This window comes from Pelodiscus sinensis, chromosome 2, assembly GCF_052426305.1.
Source record: "Pelodiscus sinensis isolate ZL-2025 chromosome 2, ASM5242630v1, whole genome shotgun sequence".
NCBI classification, from domain to species: Eukaryota; Metazoa; Chordata; order Testudines; family Trionychidae; genus Pelodiscus; species Pelodiscus sinensis.
The window spans coordinates 134,802,671-134,816,282 of NC_143053.1; the positions used below are offsets into that span (position 1 = coordinate 134,802,671).

The 13,612-nt window shown below is 46.1% G+C and overlaps 1 protein-coding gene across 1 annotated transcript in view; it reads left to right on the forward strand.

Moving 5' to 3' along the window:
• The first annotated feature begins 6,144 nt into the window (after positions 1 to 6,144).
• The window catches only part of DNAH5 (dynein axonemal heavy chain 5), a 246,615-nt gene continuing 239,147 nt past the window's right edge, over positions 6,145 to 13,612 (forward strand). Inside the window, exon 1 of the mRNA XM_089776436.1 lies at positions 6,145 to 6,499. Within this exon, the coding sequence (XP_089632562.1) occupies positions 6,356 to 6,499 (144 nt within the window). The 5' untranslated portion in view covers positions 6,145 to 6,355. The remainder of the gene's footprint in view (positions 6,500 to 13,612) is intronic.

The following is a 13,612-nucleotide window of genomic DNA, read 5'->3' on the forward strand; positions in this document are numbered from 1 at the left end:
AGATTAAAACTAAATAAATTTCAATAGTGTAAGTAATTGTGTCAATGTAATATAGCTGTTGTCATGATCATGAGAGATGGCCAGCAGCCTGGGGACTAAAGGGTTAACTATACCTAAGCCAGGTAGAGTCAGCCAATAGGAATGTAGGTAGGAATTTCAAACTGGGACAAAGGAATTTTTGTTCCCCCCCCCTTTGTTCCTGGGCAGTTTCTCTTCAGCTACTGATCGGGGACAGACAAAATTTCTTGCTCCAAGAAAAGACTCTTTACTATCTGTAAGTAGGGCAAAGTTTAGATAAATTCAGTAGGTTTTATTGTTTTATGTTTGGGAATGGGAATCTGATATCTGTGCATTTAAAAATGGGTTTTCTTCTACTTTGTAACTAAGTTTTGGCCCATGGTGGAATCCCCCCATGAATATATTAATTTGTGACTTTTCCATCTAGTCATTATGCTTGCAACAGGAATATTGTGGTGATAATAACAGTTCTTTCTCTTTTCTTTTTATTAACCTGGTATTGGTTAATTTTTGTGTCCTGGTTTTACTTTTGGGGCTGAGATTTCCCAAGTAGTCTCTCTCTGGTTTCTTTATTATTACTTGGGTGGTGGCAGCAGATTTTTTATCCCCAAAATCTAGGGTTTTAATATTTTGGGGGGAAGCTTTATACCAAAGCCTGGAAAGATAAGGTTTTGGGGTACTTTTGCAGGCCCCCACTTCTGCATTTATTGTGCCAGAATGGGGAAGAAGCCTTGACAGCTGTCTTTTAGAAGTCAATACAATTAGCCTTCTCATGTAACCTGAGAATTTCTTAGTCAGCAGAGTTTCTTCATTCTTTACTCACAGAACTTGATGGTGAAGATAAAAATCTCTTCAAAGAATCCATTACAAATGCTTCTCTGAGTAATTTAAGTGGAAACTAAGTTTTAAATGCATCCAGAAACACATGTCACCAAGGAAATCTCCATCTCTTTGACCTCTTGATATGAGGTAGAGGTGAAATTAACAGTCACAATGAAGAGAATGCATACTACACACATAAGAAACTCAAACTATTCAATATTAAAAATACATGAAAGATTTAGATCAAATGTCCATAGCCAGTATTAAGTTTTTGGGGAGATGCCACCTCCTCCAAACTCCATACCAGCAGCGGCAGAAACTTTCTAAAATGGTGGGAGGCCGCTGGTGCCAAAACTGTGGCTGTATCCCCCTTCGCCATCCCTTCTTCCCCCCAATACTCTGCCCCTGCTCACTCTTCTCCCCCTGTCCCTGGGATGTTACTGAAGATATCTTGTGGGTGATTGCAATTATTTTCATATGCTGTAATTCATGATGACCTAAGTATGTAGTTCATAACAATTGAATTATTATTAAAATAGTAGAGATACCAACATTAGCTACATTCAATAACTAGAAAACGAAAAGTCTATGAATGTGTACTGGCAGAGTGTCCCCCAAAACACACACCTTCAAAAGCACCCCTAGACAAAAAGCAAAAGTCCCATGACCACGTTTACACTAAAGGCGAAGGTTGAATCTAGTTACATTAATTACGTAGCTGGAGTCAACATGCCTTGATTTGAGTTTCCCTACCATCCCCACAGGGGAAAGCTGATGGAAGCCATTGGCTTCCCTGTAGTGTGGATGCTCTATTTCAGGGAAGCCAAACGCTCCCATTGGCTTCTCTTATTCCTCACAAGAGCAGGAGTACTGGCCACTAATGGGGGTGTCCTCTGAGTTCAATTTAGTAGGACTTAACTAGAATCAAACTCTGGAAGACTGATCACAGCAGCATCAAACTTCCACTGAGTGAAGACATGGCCTATGATCTTAGCACAAAGATTTACTCAAGTGACTGTAAAATGGCGCTCAGGGTTCCCTGTTGCTTGGAGCTGCAGATGGCTGAGTTTGCATGTAAGAGAAACAAATTATCCCATAACACAAGCCTTCTCTACATTAGCATGTTTTGTTGCCAAAAACGGCCTTTTGGTGACAAAACTGTGAAAGTATTTACACTGCAATGCAATTTCTTTGAGAAACACCCAGTTTTGGCAACAAAAACTACCACCCCTGCAAGAGACTTTTCATAGAATCATAGGGTTGGAAGAGACCTCAGGAGGTCCCTGAGTCCAATCCCCTGCCCAAAGGATCACCATCCTAACTAAATCACCAAGTCAGGACTATGTTAAGATAGGACTTAAAAACCAGCCTCATGTGCTCCAGCCTCCTAATAATTTTTGTTGCCCTTTTCTAGACCTTCTCCAATGCATCCACAGCCTTTCTGTTCTATATTGGGGGCCCCAGAATTGGATGCAATACTCCAGATGTGGCCTCACCAGTGACGAATAAAGGGAAAAATCACTTTCCTAAATCTGCTGGCAATGCTCCTCCTAATGTACCCCAATATGCTATTAGCCTTCTTGGCTACAAGGGCACACTGTTGACTCATATCTAGCTTCCCATCCACTGGAATCTCCAGGTCCTTTTCTGACAAACTGTTTCTTGGCCAGTTGGTCCGCAGTACTTAGGATTCTTCTGTCCTAAGTGCAGGACTCTGAACTTGTCCTTGTTGACCCTCATCAGATTTCTTTTGGCCCAATCCTCCAATTTGTCTAGGTCACGCTGGATCCTATCTCTACCCTGCAATGTATCTACCTCTCCCCCTAGCTTAGTGTCATCTGTCAACTTGCTGAGGGTACAATCCATCCCCTCATCCAGATAATTAATAAAGATGTTGAACAAAACCAGCCCCATAACGAACCCTTGGGGCACTCTGCTTGATACTGACCACCAGACACTGAGCCATTGATCACTACCCATTGAAGCCCGACAATCTAGCCCAGTGGTCTCCAACCTTTTTAGCCCGAAATCACTTTCTGAATTTAAGTGCAATCCAAGATCTACCACAAATATAAATACCCTTGCTCCCCCTCCTTCCCCTCCTTCTCCAAGGCTTCACCCCTGCTCACTCCATCTTTCCTCTCTTGCCCATTGTCACTCACTTTCATCAGGCTGGGGCAGAGGGTTGGGGTTCAGGCTCTGGTCTTGGATTAAGGCAGTGTTTCTCAACCTTTTTTTATAAAGTACCCCTTTTTCAAAAAAAATGTGTGTGTGTGTACCCCCAGTACCTACAGTTTTCAGACACACAACATTTTTTTCTACCGTTGCAACACATTTTTTTAAACAACTGTCACCGTGAACTCAACAGAGCAGCAGAGTAGATTCTTACCTTGCCATTCATCTCCATCGGGATCAGAGGCTTCCTGGCATTCCATTCGAGATCATCCTCTTCAACAACCGCCACAACTCCCGTGGCTTAACCAGCTGTGGCTGTATCCTCCACAACACCTTATGCCTCAGTGGCCTCTCTGGGAGCCATGGCACAGGTATCGACTGTGCTCCTTCCATACCTACTGTTCACGAAATACATCACCTGTTATGCCACAACATACGTTTACATGCTCCCTGGCTACATCGATGCATTCCTCACTGTCTCACCTGCCCACAGTAATAACACAGTCAGATTCAGCAAATGAGGATAACAACTTGTCTCACTCGGACTCAGAAAGCTCTTTACACGCTCTGCATGGTTTGGCTAAATTAGACGAAGCACTTTTCCAGATATCTCCCTCTCCACCGGCAGATGACCTAAAACAATTCCAAGAATTATTTAAATGAGTGGCTCTATCACAGGACATTACACTCCAAGAGGTGCAAGACAAACAATACAAATTACTCATGATACTGCAGTCGACAGCATCCTTAAAGATAGCATTATCCATCAATGAAGCTATCTTGGAACCATTTGATGTGCTATGACAAACCCCAGCTTCTATCCCCCCAAACAACCGTAGGGCAGATAGACCAGCAAAATGTATGGTCTTTGTCTTTTGATATCCCCACCCAAATTCACTAGTTGTAGAGTCTGTTAATCACAAATCTAAAAACCCTCAATTCAAATCTACACCTCAGGACAAAACATAAACAACTAGATATCTTTGGCTGGAAAGTATACTCCTCTGCCACCCCCCAGTTCAGAATATCGAATTACACAGCCCTTCTGGTTAACTATGATCATGCCAATTACGTTAGACTACAAGATTATGTACAGGATCTTCCTGAGAATAAGAGACCACACCTCCAGTCTATTATCAAGGAGGGCCAATCCATAGCAAAATTTGCCCTCCATGCTGCAATGGATGTGGCGGATACAGCAGCTAGGGCCACAGTAGTCTGGGAGCAGACCTCCTTTGTAAAGATAGTGGCAAAAAAAGTATTGAGTACTTTAGCTTTTCCCATATGATCTGTCACTAGGTTACCTCCCTCATTCAGTAGGGGTCCCATACCTTCCCTGACCACTCTTTTATTGTTAACATGCCGTAGAAACCTTTCTTGTTACCTTCCACATCACCTGTTAGCTGAAATTTCAATTGTGCATTAGCCTTCCTGCATGCTCAAGAAATATTTTTATTCTCTTCCCTAGTCATCTGTCCAAGTTTCCACATCTATCTTTTTGTGGAAAATGTTTCACTGTTAAGCCAAGTTTGTCACCTAAAATATCTGCTTTTCTTACTGCACGTCGGAATAGTTTGTTCCTGCATCTTCAATAAGGCTTCTTTAAAATACAGGCCGCTCTCCCCGATTCCTTTCCCTTTCATATTATTGTCCCAGAGGATCCTGCCCATCAGTTGCCTGAGGGAATCAAAGTCTGCTTTTCTGAAGTTTGGGGTCTGTATTTTGCTGCTCTTTCTTCCTTTTGTCTTTTTCCCTCCCTTTATTGTCAACAAAAATTCCAAAGATCCAGTATAGACTCTGCTGTGTTTTTCTTTGTGTGTGTGTGTGTGTGTGTGTGTGTGTGTGTGTGTGTGTTTATAGAACTGACTTTCACCAGTACTGCACAATGCCTGCCCTGATGGCTGTGCTCAGTGTTGTGTGAGCTCTGCTGCTCTGCAGGCATGCACGCCTCTCCTTTCACAGCTCTGGAAAATATCTGACAGCTGAGTAAGCTCCTCTGTTTGGGGAACAAAGAAAGAACAAATTGCTGGAGTGCTTCTGTTCTGTCCTGCACTAGGAACATGCACCAGACAAACTGCTACTGCAGGGAGAGAGCTGGAAAGATGGCTGTGCTGCTTTGACATTCCTCAACAGCTAGGAGGGAATCCCAAGATATGCAGGGATCAGCTCTGTCTTCCCACAACACTGCAGGATGCTTACCCACATTGCTTTGCTAGCATCCGGTTGATAGACAGAAAATGTGATCATGAAATGTTGACAATGAGAGGCAGAAAAACTGGTTTGATCCTTTTTTCCTTTTGGCAACTTTTGTATTTCCACAGCACTTCTGTCATCAAACCTTTCCAGTGTAGACATAGCCTGAGTGGTTCAAGTATTGGTGACTGGATACAACAAAACTAGGTCTGTGGATTTTCTAAATTAATTCTAGCAGAGAGGTAGGTTGGTGACTTTGCTCACAATGACAAGGGCATGCCTGGCCTATTTAACTAAAATAGCTTTCAATGCCAGTTGAAGTATTGCTTGGGAAGGTGAAAAGAGGTAGAAAAAAACGTGTTGGAGGGAAAGTGATGAGTCCAGTACTGTTAGTCTCGTAGGCAGTGGTGAAAGTAACCTAATGTGCCCTGGTGCATAGGACTGGCTAGGGCTGGATTAAAGGGCAGCTGTTCAGGGTGCCAACCTATGGGGGGGCACCTGATTGAAGTGATAAGGGGCGCCGTGCGCCCGGGTGCGGGGCTGCGCATGCGCCGTGCGCCCACTGCCCAGGGCACAACTATGGCTGAGTCCGGCACTGGGACTGGCAAGAACTGGTTGGTTGAGCTGTGGCAAAAGCCTGCAGGGAGCTATTTAAAGAGTTGTCTGGGACACTGGTTGCAGTAGGACAACACCTGTTGTGAGATCTGTGGGTTCCTTTCAGCCCTGCTTGCAGAGGATGCATTGGTTTGGCAGGGCTGGAGCATGAAACGTTCTGATTTGGGGGTAGGTGGCGCTGAAGTGGCTCTTGACACAATCAGCAGAGCTGCACTTTTACACGTGTGTAGAACTCGTATTCAAAGCCAGAGCTGGTTGGAAAACTAGCGCCTCACCTAAAGGCACAGGCTCGCCACTTGCGGGAGTGCGCCAGCTGTGCGTAGGGGCGGCGGCGGGAAGCCAGTCCAGGGGGAGGAGGCAGGCAGTGGTCATGAGGGACCATTAGCGAGTGTCTCCGGATTCCTCCTCACCATGGAAACAGCAGCAGCAAACAGGGGCTGCGAGGCGCTGGGAAGCCGGCGGCGGAGAGCGCAGCCCGGGCAAGCGGCGGGTTCCCAGGCGCGCTCCGCGCACTTCTTCGGGGGAGCGGGCGATGGAGAGGGGCCTGGCCGGGGATCAGCGGAGCTCGCTGGCTGCCGCCCCCGCGGGCAGAGCGCAGCCCCACACCAAGCCCGGCTCCCGCCACGCCAGGCCCGCCCAGCCCGTCGCGCCGGTGGAGAACATCAAAGAGCTGCAGGTGCGCGGCGCCGGGGGCAGGGGGGAGCTGCCGCTGCCCTCTAGGCCCCTGGGCAGGGCGGCGGGGAGAGGGGCCCGATCGCTCACGTGCGGGGCCGGGGCGAGCTACAGCGCAGCCCGCGCTCTCCTGGGGCGGGGTGCGACTCACTGGGCGCAGGCTGAGCCGGCGAGCCACAGCCGCCTCCCTGAGAAGCCCCTTGAGGCGGGAGGGGTAACGCTAGTCTGGCTCGGGATCCCAGTTCACGGGTCCTTCAGAGGCGAAGGGACGGGCTGGGGCATCGTAATCAGGACACAAGGAAGCAATAAGTAAAATCAGCTGCGACAGTAAACAGTGTGACGTGCTAAGCTAAGGAGAGGGGGGCATAATTCATATTTTGCCCCAGGTGCAAAAAACACCTAGTTAGTGGTGCTGACAGAACACCCCCCTGCATCTGAAAGTGGGTGCAGAAGGCTGCTTCTCCTGGGGGGTAAGCGGGAGGGAGGAAGAGGGCTTAAACCCAGCCTGACCTTCCAAGGATTGGCATGCACCTGTAGTGCCCCCTTGTCAGGATTTTCTGCCTAACAGTCATGCTGGCACATAATTGAAGGGTGAGGCAGCCAAAGGAAATGCTGCTTGTTGGCTCTTAGTGTGAGGGGAAGGAAAAGGAGTTGCCCTTCCTGAGTGCTTCCAAATGCCCTCTGCTCTAAGCCTCTGTTCTGCTCTCCACCACCTGCTAGTCCAGGGGTGGGCAAAAGGGCCTCTGGGGGCTGGATTCAGCATGCCAAGCAAGTTGATCCGGAATGTGGAGGCCCTACTACTACCTCTGCCCTCAGGCCAATTGCAGCCTTGGGACTGGGGAAGCGCGCAAAGTCTCCTCTCCTCCCGCCCTGCCCTCGCCCAGTGCAAGTACCATGCATTCATGGCAGGGCAGGAAGAGACTTTGCGTGCTTCCCCTGCTCCCAAGCCAATCAGGGCTTGGGGGTGAGGGGAGTGCATGAAGTCTCCTCCTGCTCTGCAAGGGGCTCAGCACCTGATTCTAAGCATGACTCTCCCTTGCAGAGCGGGGTGAGGCAGTGAGAGACTTCACGTGCTGCCCTTTCCCAGGCCTTGATTGACTTGGGGGCAGCATACGGGAGCATGTGAAGTCTCCTCCCACTGCCAGGGGCATGGGTACCTAGAGGGAACTGCCAGCTGTTCAGAACAACTGGCGGTTCTCTTGGGGGGCGGGCAAAGACTTTGAGTGTTCCCCCACCCCCAGACCAATCAGGGGTGTGGATGGGGAAGCACTGAAGAGTCCTCACCCTGCCCCTTCTGCCTGAGGCCCTGCCCCTTCCAGGGTGGCCCAGGGCCACTTCAAACATTTCTCAAGTGGCCCCTGGTAAAAAATTATTGCCCACCCCTGTGCTAGCCCCTTCTCACTCCAGGAATTTGCCTTGCAAATGTAGGCTGGCCTTAACTTCCTCTCCCCTCTGTGTTAGGGTGACCTGAGTGGGAGTAGGAAGGTGTATGTAAATGGAGGAGGGGCACTAAGCCATGCCTGCCCTGGTAGGTGCTCTGAGTCTCTCTTCAGTCCTTGGCTGAGCTGCCCTAACCTCTCCCACCTAGGGATTTTAAAGTTTTCTTGATTATCTGTTTAACCAATAAGCTTATACTTATTGGTTAATGGTATTGGTTAAACTCAGCAGGCTCCCAGGGAGACCCTCCCCCGACCCCCCCTCCCACCCACCAGGAGCCAGGCGGGCAAAGGTTGCCTGCTTCAGGAGCCTCCTCCCTGGGAGCTGGGCCGGCAGGGACTTCCAGGGAGGCTTTTTTGCAAGCTCTGCAGTATAAAGCTATGTTTTATGCTGAAGAGCCCACACTGCGTGTAACCACTAAGGCTGCATCTAGATTGGCATGTTTTTCCGGAAATGCTTTTAACGGAAAAGTTTTCAGTTAAAAGCATTTTTAGAACAGAGCGTCTAGATTGGCATGGACGCTTTTCTACAAAAGCACTTTTTGCGGAAAAGCGTCCGTGCCAATCTAGACGCGCTTTTCTGCAAAAAAGCCCCGATCGCCTTTTTTGCGGAAAACAAATCTTAGCTGTCTACACTGGCCCTTTTTTGCGCAAAAGGGACTTTTGCCTGAATGGGAGCAGAATAGTATTTCCGCAAGAAGCACTGATTTCTTACAGTAGGAAGTCAGTGCTTTTGCGGAAATTCAAGTGGCCAGTGTAGACAACTGGCAAGTTTTTCCAGAAAAGCGGCTGATTTTCCGGAAAAACTGTCCAGTCTAGACACAGCCTGTGATTTTTAGCAGTTACATGGTTACATATTACTACCACTTTCCTCTATCCGTTCATCCCCTTCAGCCCACCTGCCTGTGGGGATCCCTTTCCCCATTATGAGTGCTACTGTGTGTCTAGCATGGTGAGGTGCCTCTGCTCAGCTGCCACTGCTCCTCCTCATGGCACCTCCTTTTAGGCCTGAATAGGGGAGTAAAAGATCATGGCACCCTCCCCCACTGCTTCAGGAAAGGCACGCTAGAGTCTTACCTTTCCTGTCCCTGAGCTAGGAGCATTAGGGGCAGCGGTAGAAACAAACCCTCTTTGGCTGGAAGACAAGGGGCAGTCTTCAGGGGAATATGAGCCCAGGGAGGCATGGAGCTGGTTACTTAAGCTTGGGTTCAAGTGACTGAGCTTGGGTTCAAGTGACTTAAATTTCTTACATGTCCTGTTATATTACAACCCCCCTTTTGTTTCTAATGAATGTAAAATATATGCAATAAAAACAATAGATCTGACTTTCTATTATTAATACAGTTTTAGTCCCATTAGGGTTTTTAAAAAAGTTTTTTTGCAGTGTAGTGAACAAAGTCCCCCAATGTGCAAGATCAGGACAGGAGGTTGGGGGTCAATGTTCCCTCTAATTGTTTCCAGCCATATTCAGATATTTTCCATCCATGTGTAGAATCATTTCATGTACACCAAGGTATGTGTGCACCACCAATAAAAACATAAAACCTTTTTTTTCTATTTGAAAAGGGGGCTGTAAGAGGGAGACTTAAAAGGTTGACAATGGAAAAGTACAAAGAACGATAGGATAAACAGGAGCACCGGTATGGATAAAGTTAGAACAGAGTGATGGTAAACAAAACCAAAAGCCAACCAACTGGTAATGGAAATACTACTTTACTCAATGGCTCAAAGATAAATGAGAGCGGACAATTTTGGGTCACTTTCTCTACTGCATCCTGTTCTTGTGACTAATTGTACTGCGATGAATTGTCAGTGAACTTCAGTTGTATACAAAGCCACTCTATATAGGTCATTTCGGGTCAGTAACTGCTGCTTAGATTTAAAACCAACAACTCAGAAATTGAATCATTTGAAACAGGATAACTTCAGAGATCTTAGTGTAATAACTCATGCAGAAATGGGCTCCTGGGAGCAACTTCAAGAAGAGGGATAGATCTTGAAGACAAGATATCCTTGACTTTATCACAATCTCATAATCCAAAAGGCTGGTCACTCGTACTGGGAGCTCTAAAAAAATCATATTAGCCTCCAAATTTATGCTGATGTGGTCAGATATATAACTGTTTGCTGCCAGGGCAGTTGCTTTGTCCTTAGTTCTGTTGACATAAGCCTTGAAATCAGTTAGTTACTTTCTATAAACTTTGCATGATTAGAATTCAAGTGAGACTTTCAGGCTAAACTAAATAAGTTTTCTTTTCCTTTTGTCCAGGGCCCAACAAGATGTATAACAGGGTGGGCAAAAAGGCCTCTGCCAAGTGGGTGGATCTGATCCGCAGAATTCCTGCCGCTCCCCAACCCCCAGGCCAATTAAGTTTCCTCTGCCCTGCCAGGAGCATGTGGTGCTTCAAAGCGCCATGTGCTCCTGGCAAGCTGGGAGGAAGCTTAGCGTGCTTCCTCATCCACAGGCAAATCAAGGCCTGGGGGCAGAGGAGCGTGCGAAGTTTCTTCCACCCTGGCCCTGTGTGCTCTTCGCAGGGACGTCAGAATAGCGAGCCTGTTATATTTCAAAATAATAGGCGCATTCAAAAGATACCTCCAGTATCCTGAAATAGCACTGCAGTGTAGACGTAGCCTAATAGTCCTGGTCTCAGGCTGTTAAAACTCAGATTTCAGGCGTTGAGCCTCAGAGATCCAGCCCTGAGTGAAGTTATCACTCCTCCCTTTGCAAATATTATGGAGGGTACCAGCTCACAGTGAAAACCATAGGGATGTTATCAGCCAGGTCCAGCTTTCCACACAAACAATGCCTGCAGGCTTTCAAACATCCAAAATCACATTCCACAGTCATTCTGTACCTGCCCAGCCTGTGGTTGAATTGCTTCTTGTTAGGGAAGTTAGAATGTAATTGAATAGTTGTGTAACCGCATCAAATTTTAGCGGTTACATGATGATTCAATAGTCGCTGGAGATGGGCTGGCAGCCAGTGTGCTCTCAGCTCCCCTCCCGGGGAGCCCCCTGCCACCCTGCACTGCTGCCTCTCTATCACCAGAGTTCCTGGCTGATAGCTGTCCTTACACTCTTAAAAAAATTGTATTTTATTAACTCTAATTGACAAGTCCTCAGAACACTAGGGCTATGTCTACATTGGCAAGATTTTGCGCAAAAGCAGCTGCTTTTTAGGGGGATAAGGCAAAATGCCACATCTATTGACAACGTAACACTACTTTGTTATACGCATATTCATTCATAGCCACACACGAACCCACAAACCTCATCTTGCTTTTGCTTAAAGTTACCAGTCTGTTGCTCACAATAACTCACTGGCCAGGTGAGTTAAAGGTGAGAGGGAGGAGCAGGGGCTTCTCTTGGTCCAAACTGATGCTCCGATGTTGACAAGATGAGATTGGGAGATTCATGCAAGATGCTCCATCTTTTATAAGACTTTTCTCCTATTCATGTCTGTGTATTTTGCTTGTCAGCTCGTAATCAATCACCATCCATTCTGCTTAATATCAGTTGATCTGGGAGTTGTTCTGAACAGCTGGCGGTTCCCTCTAGGTACCCGTGCCCCTGGTGGTGGGAGGAGACTTCGTGTGCTCCCTCCTGCTGCCTGGGCCTGGGGAGGGGGAGCACATGAAGTTTCTCACTCCCTGTCCCCGCACTGCAAGGGAGCATAACGCTTAGAGTCAGGTGCTGAGCCTCTTGCAGGGCAGGAGGAGACTTCATGCACTCCCTCCCACCTCTAAGCCCTGATTGGCCTGCGGGTAGGGGGAGAAGCAGAGCTTCTTGGCTGGATCAACTTGCTTGGCGGGCCGGATCCGGCCCCCAGAAACCCTTTTTGCCCACCCCTGCCTAAGAGCAACAGTGTGATCATACTGACTCACAAGAATCCTTCTGATCTCTTTCTGTCTTGACATCATATACAAACACAAGCTGTTTGCCTGATGGATATTTATTGAGGGCCTAGAAGACTGTTCTTCCCTGCTAACCAGAGAAGGGTGGCCAACAGAGTTATGGTTGTTTAATATTTATTCTTTTATACCCATTAAGCATATTACATAAAACTTTAGAAAACTCTGCGGTTTACACCTGTGTGTGTGCTGAATAGTGTCCTCCCTTTTTCTTTGTAGTCTACTCCACTGTTCCTTTCTATTCTGCCTCCATCCTTCCTATATATTGTTTCTTTGTCTTTAGACAATGTCTTAACTAAATCTGCATGGTCCGGGTCCACCGCCACATAAGCTCAGAACAAAAACAATTCTATCCAGGCCGTGTCTGTCTTTGCACATGTTAGTCTGATGAGAATCAAAAACAGAAAGCCAGAGCTTTCAAGAAGCAATACCTGGTAGTTAGGATGAACAGACTAGAGCAATTACAGTCTCATAAAAATGAATTAAGTGTAGGAATAGCATGCTTGTGATAAAATTTAATTATAACAGTTATTTTAAAGAAAAGACAGGACTATGCAGCACTTTAAAGACTAACAAGATGGTTTATTAGGTGTCGAGCTTTTGTGGGCCAGACCCACTTCCTCAGATCAAATTGTGGAAGAAAATTGGCACGATCATATATACCAAAGGGATACAATCAAAAAAAGTGAACATATATCCCTTTGGTGTATATGGTTGTGCCAATTTTCTTCCATAATTTGATCTGAGGAAGTGGGTCTGGCCCATGAAAGCTCATCGCCTAATAAACCATCCTTTAAAGTGCTGCATAGTCCTGTCTTTTGTTTCAGCAAGACCAGACTAACACGGCTACATCTCTATAGTTATTTTTAAATGAGATTTAATATTTTATTTATTAAACAAAATAAAAAATTCTGATTTAAAAAAATTGAGGTTTTTTTTAATCCATGCTGCTTCCTGCTTCTCTTCACTTCTCCCCTTCCATTCATTTATACTCTCCTTATGGATTTTATATCCAAGTCGACTTGCAGTTACATCAATATATTACCCTGTTTTTTCAGCCTCATAAAAACTTGAGAGACTGCAGGATATAAGCGTCTGATAGATGAACTTCAAGCTTAATTATGAATCTAAAAAGAAACTGCCTCTGTAGCTTAGGAGTCAGAGAGAATTACCCAATCATATGTAGGTCACGAGTAGCAAGATGAATGTCATAAGATGTTTAAGCAAATCTATTAGAAGTTTCTAAAGTCTTACACAAATTTCACAGTAAGTGTAAAATACTCCTAATGTTCCTAATGTTAAGGGAACCATTGTAAATGTAGATAGGACTAAAATTACTTCAAGTCCAATAGCTGATTTCTAGAAAAAGCCAAGGACTCACCACACTTACTGAAAATAATTGCTTCCGAGGGGTAGCTGAGTTAGTCTGTAACAGGAAAAACTTAAAAAAACAACAAATAGTCTGGTAGCACTTTAAAGACAAACAAAACATGTAGATGGTATCATGAGCTTTCATGGGTTGTGAACTGTGCCCATGAAAGCTCATGATACCATCTACATGTTTCATTGGTCTTTAAAGTGCTACCAGACTCTGAAAATAATTGGGCCTTAGTGCAGGCATACACTTTCCTGTTTCCATGTGGCTAAGACAATAGCTCTGGCATTATGGTCATATACTAAACACTTTCTTTGTCTGCCTGGGAAGCAGATAACACATCCAAAATCAGGACTACATTAAATATAGCCAACTGAGGTGCTAGTGCACTGTTT